Here is a 5,515-nt window from a genome sequence, read left to right as displayed (position 1 = left end):
AGCGATGATGCCGGATGAGGACACTGGTATAGCACTATTTATTATAATTCGCATACCACGGTGCTAAGGCACTTAATAAAACTATATTGAAGCTGGAGAGCAAGTACAGTGTCCTCATTAGGCGGGGTGTTTCTCCTACTTTTCGAATTTTCACTCGTGTCCGATGTGTCCGATTGGTGATCAGTTCAGAATCCCTTGAGCTCTAGGTTTCCCTTACGCACGTGATCTGATTACTTTCTGTCGTTACTGAATATGTCGTCACAGAAGTTTCGTCATTATTGATTTAGTTGTATTCGTCAGATATTTTGCGAGAATTTTATTATCTTTTCGGTATCAGTTTATTATTCCGTTTGAAAATTCTATTGCGAAGGTCTCTACTGATTTTTATTTATTTTTAGGCGACCGGCGCGGTTTCGTCACCGGTCTTTCACGTCTTCCCCACGGTTACTCGTAGATATAGATATTGACAAGTGACTAAATGTTTAAGGAATGTGTGACGCAAGATGCTGTATTTACCGAACGACTCATTTCTATCACCGATCGATTATCATTGCCGCAACTTCGCAGAAGGGAGGAATCGTGGAGTCGCCAGGACGTAACATTACTATGATATATTTGCATTGGTTCCGTAGTGAAAACCAGGTCGGGCAAAACCTATACTTTGCGATCCAGCGATTTATATCAAGGGTGCGTTCCGAGTTGTGCATGAAACGCATAGACTGCATTATTATTGCGCAGCGCTTCAACATCGTTCCGTTTTGTCAATGCGCATGAAGCGCTTTAGTTATTCGGAACGGTTGCTTACGCTCTCTGCGCGTTAATACGATTTGAAAATAGACGCCATGCAAAACGTCAACAAACCAGTAATTCCAGTAATTGCAATCTCTTCGTTGTTACTTTTGAAGAAAAACGATGAAAGCGATAGTTCCGAATCGAGCGACAGTGAAAATAAAGTTGAAGATATATCTCTAAGTGATATGCAGACTATATTTTTTATATTAATGACAGATAAATCACGTGGAGAAAAAATTACACTTGAAAAAATCACGGATTATGTTGATCGCGTGATTCCTAATTACATGAATGCTATATTTAAAGAACATTTTAGGTAAGCGTTTCAACATAAATGTCATTAAATTATAAAGTTATAATATTTTCATCTGGTTTTATTAAATTTATTTTACTTATATCATAACCTAACATTCTAGGCTGTATCCGGCTACATTTGTAATGATTTTATCATTAATTGGACCAGCACTAAATGCCACAGGTACCACAATTGGTAAAAAACCAATTCCAGCTGAGAAACAACTGTATATTGCTCTTTGGTTTATGGCTACTCCTGATTCATACAGGTATGTAAAACTCAGCTGTACTCTACATATACTCGTGTAACTATCATTACATTTATAGCATTTTTCATTAAGCAACACTGAGTGCTACATTGCATTCAACTGACATCATTTCTTGTAGCTAGTGCCGAATTTCTGCATCAAAATAAAATATGCCATCATGTAGTGCGCATCAATGCGGCCAATGAAAAACGCTATTATTAGATTGTTTTACGACAAACTTTTCATTGCTTACTTTTCTGTATTGTTACAGATCCGTTTGCGTCAAATTTGGAATAGGCAAAGCAACTGCTTTTAGGGCTGTAAGACGTGTTACCTACGCGCTTCATTGCATCGCACCTCGATTTATACAGTGGCCCAAAGAAGTTGTTGCCGTCGATATCATGGAGCATTTCAAAAGGACATGTGGCTTTCCAAATGTCATTGGTGCCATAGACGGAACACCTATTAAAATCCGAGCTCCACCAATTGATTCAGCTTCTTATATAAACCGGAAAGGTTTTCCATCTTTAAATGTTCAAGTCGTATGTGATTCACGTGGCCTCTTCACGCATTGTTATGCAGGACAAGTAGGATCAATCCATGATGCTCGAGTTTTTAGAAACTCCCCAGTAGCACGTTTTTTAGAAATGCCTGACATATACTTCCCTAATGATTCCCATATTATTGGAGATGCTGCGTATGCAATACATCCGCATTTATTGGTCCCATTAAGAGACAATGGTCATTTGTCAAACCGACAAAAAAATTTCAATTATTGTCTATCGTCAACAAGGATGGCAGTTGAACGTGCGATTGGACAATTAGAAATTCGTTTTAGAATACTATTAGATTGTCTACCACTGACAGATGTTAAAAAAATTCCAGAGTTTATCATAGCATGTTGCGTGTTACATAATATTTGCATATTACAAAATGATATAATGACTGTTGGCGTCCAACATTATGATGAATTACAAGCACGTGTTTGCGGCAATAACACTGAAATGGGAAATGCTAAAAGAACGAGAATAATGAATACATTAGAAATGAAGCTCGTCAATTGATCAATAATTGATATTTGGTTATTAATAATAAAAATTATAAATAAGATTAATTAACAAACTTATACAAAGTATTTTAAATTGTTTTTTTATGAATAAACATTTTTGGTTAATAAACAGGCATTGGTTATATTTATTATTTCGTTACTTTCTTCTATGAGGACCGGGAATTCGTACAACTGCTGTTCCATCGCAATGAAAAATTTGTTATCCGTTCCGAATTTCGCAAGAAACGCTCAGATTGCATAAACGCGTTAGACGCATCAACTGCCTCAAGTCAAAACAGAAGCAGTCAATGCGCTGGGACGAGTACTAAGAATTCAGTACGGTTAATACAATCTAGGGAATTCTCAGCGCTACCAAAGCGCTTTTATTGCGCGCATTGGTTAAATCGGAACGACTTTCTATGCAGTCTACGCGTTTTATGCGTAACTCGGAACGCACCCCAAGTCAATCGCAGGAGTCGGAAGACTCGAGTTCGTGCAGATTTTAACTTTTGCGCTGAACAAACCATCACTAATATTAGTTCAAAATTAACAATACAATTAATACCAACACGAACCACTGAACCTACAACCCCTCCTTTTTCCGCCTACTATTTTTCACCAAGCTACTCTCCAGTATATTCTCCCGAACCCCTTTCTCCTGCACCACCATCCTCTCCGCGATTATTCTCTTTTTTATCGACGATTATCTTCCGTAATTCACCCCCTCCTTCTCCTCACCTTTCGGAGTCAGACGACTTCGAAAAAACCATATAGGAGTTCTGTGAATGAACTACCTGACGTAGAATCCGATTCGTCCTATCAGGACTAAATTAAACTAAGAAAATCTCCCTTCATTCTCCCACTCTATGATCCTTTATTTCCTTTCACACACACACACACACACACACACACACACACACGCACACGCACACGCATTGCTGCATATGCATAGCATAAGACCGTCTGGACCAATGAGCATCGAAATAAAATCGCCATATTGATTTACATAGCATGCTCATTGGTCCAGATGGTCTTATGCTACGCATGTGCAGCTATGGGTGCGTTCCGAGTTGTGCATGAAACGCATAGACTGCATTATTATTGCGCAGCGCTTCAACATCGTTCCGTTTTGTCAATGCGCATGAAGCGCTTTAGTTATTCGGAACGGTTGCTTATGCTCTCTGCGCGTTAATACGATTTGAAAATGGACGCCATGCAAAACGTCAACAAACCAGTAATTCCAGTAATTGCAATCTCTTCGTTGTTACATTATGATGAATTACAAGCACGTATTTGCGGCAATAACATTGAAATGGGAAATGCTAAAAGAACGAGAATAATGAATACATTAGAAATGAAGCTCGTCAATTGATCAATAATTGATATTTGGTTATTAATAATAAAAATTATAAATAAGATTAATTAACAAACTTATACAAAGTATTTTAAATTGTTTTTTTATGAATAAACATTTTTGGTTAATAAACAGGCATTGGTTATATTTAGTTTTTGGTTTTATTCCTATTCAGTCTTAATTTCTATTCAGTCTTACATTTGTGTATTATAAATTGTGAACAAAACAAAATTATAACATTCAACTTTGAGGATTAACATCCAAACTTAAAATTCGTAAGTAAAATAAATTACTTAATATAAAATAACTTAAAATAAAATAAACAACTTTCAACGTTTCGACAAAGAACGCTTAATGAACATAATTGAACTTATTTCTTACAAACTTAGAAGAATACAAATTACATTTTGTGAAGAAATTGTTGCAATACAGAAATTAATGACTTCTGTACGTCCATTTGCTCGTTATGTCTTCTGTCACGTTTATTTCTATTTTCTTCACGGATCTTTTCTCTGTTTGTTTCTCGTTTTTTCATTTCTTCTTTTTTTTCTTCTTTTTCTGCCGCAATATTATCCAAAAATTCTTCCATAATGTTTTCGATCCGTTTTCTCTTTTTCGGCGGATCTGTAATAGATAATATAAAAACGTTACACTATGACAAATAAGAACCAAATTAAATTAATATTAATTTTCTTCATCTTGCTTGCACATTTTGCACTTCTATTATAAATGTATACTGACTATTGACTATATATTATTCAGAATTGTTGTTATCCACTAATACACAAGTACAAAAACTTACTTTTCGATTCAACGGAAGAAAATACTGATAACGACAATCCTTCCTGATTTGGATCCGATGGACCATCACTTGTAGCACACACACACACACACACACACACATGTTTTATATTGTATTAACCAATCAGAACTTAAATGTTAACGATAGAATCTTTCCCTTGTATTCTGACTGATGTCCTCCGTATTCATGTAACACCCGCGAACTAAAAAAATATACACACATACACATACTCACCAAGAAATCAATATTATATGTATTTTCTATTTTTATACCATTATGTATATCCACCATTTATTTTAAAATATGAATAAATTCATACTTTGTTAATTTAAAATCAAAATAATTCTTTATTAACCCTCACTCATTTCTAGTCGAAAAGTCGCATTTGCTCCCATCCCGTGTAAAAAAGATTAAGAGGATGCCGGAGCGACGGGCGAACCCCGACGGGTTAGCGCCCTCCTCTAAACGTAACTGAAAGTGTCGGTATATTACCAACGCATTATAGTTACGTTATCGACAGTATTACGTAGAATAATTAAAGTCGGGGACATATGCATATTTTAGACAGAGCAATAAAACCCAAGTTTTTCGCGTTGTGTTAAATATGTGGAGACAGAAAAAATGTTGTATTTCTACTTCTCTATCTCGTACAAGCAATTTTAGAGCACAGATGTTTGTGTCGCATACATATTTTGAACACAATAATATAATATTGCTCATATTGTCTCTTTTGATTTTGTCATGATGTGCATATATATATATATATAAATTTCTATCAACGCACGCAAATATCTCGTAAAGTAAGCAAGATGGAAAAAAATGTTTTATACAAAAGTTGTAGGGTTCAGAGGGGGACACATGATAAAAATATGGACTTGACCTTGAGTGACATTTTCAAGGCCAAGTTAATGTGATCGATATTTTCTTAAATGGAACTCCCCATTTTTTATTGCATATTCTTGTAGCTTATCTCGAAA

The 5,515-nt window shown here is 35.6% G+C and overlaps 1 protein-coding gene and 1 long non-coding RNA gene across 3 annotated transcripts; one reads left to right on the top strand and one right to left on the bottom strand.

The window, feature by feature from the left end:
• The first annotated feature begins 428 nt into the window (after positions 1-428).
• On the top strand, positions 429-2,501 carry LOC115236467 (putative nuclease HARBI1). Of its 2 annotated transcripts, XM_029808943.1 has the most exons (5): positions 430-687; positions 1,009-1,108; positions 1,209-1,355; positions 1,606-1,722; positions 1,771-2,501. In XM_029808943.1, exons 2-5 carry the CDS (start codon positions 1,080-1,082, stop codon positions 2,396-2,398), a joined length of 921 nt encoding a protein of 306 aa, XP_029664803.1. In that variant the 5' UTR covers positions 430-687; positions 1,009-1,079; the 3' UTR covers positions 2,399-2,501. The 2 variants fall into 2 exon arrangements, with proteins under 2 accessions (XP_029664802.1, XP_029664803.1); XM_029808942.1 differs by having other exon boundaries at positions 429-1,108.
• Positions 2,502-3,880: 1,379 nt separating this feature from the next.
• On the bottom strand, positions 3,881-4,615 carry LOC115236466. Its single transcript, XR_003884195.1, has 2 exons — positions 4,539-4,615; positions 3,881-4,360 (listed from the first exon to the last, which is right to left on the bottom strand). It is a non-coding gene; the product is annotated as an uncharacterized LOC115236466 (long non-coding RNA).
• Positions 4,616-5,515: the final 900 nt, after the last annotated feature.

The sequence above is a fragment of the Formica exsecta genome, unplaced genomic scaffold, assembly GCF_003651465.1.
Source record: "Formica exsecta isolate Colony F162 unplaced genomic scaffold, ASM365146v1 scaffold249, whole genome shotgun sequence".
NCBI classification, from domain to species: domain Eukaryota; kingdom Metazoa; phylum Arthropoda; class Insecta; order Hymenoptera; family Formicidae; genus Formica; species Formica exsecta.
Note: the sequence above shows the minus strand (reverse complement) of the source record. Positions and strands in the feature narration are given on the sequence as shown.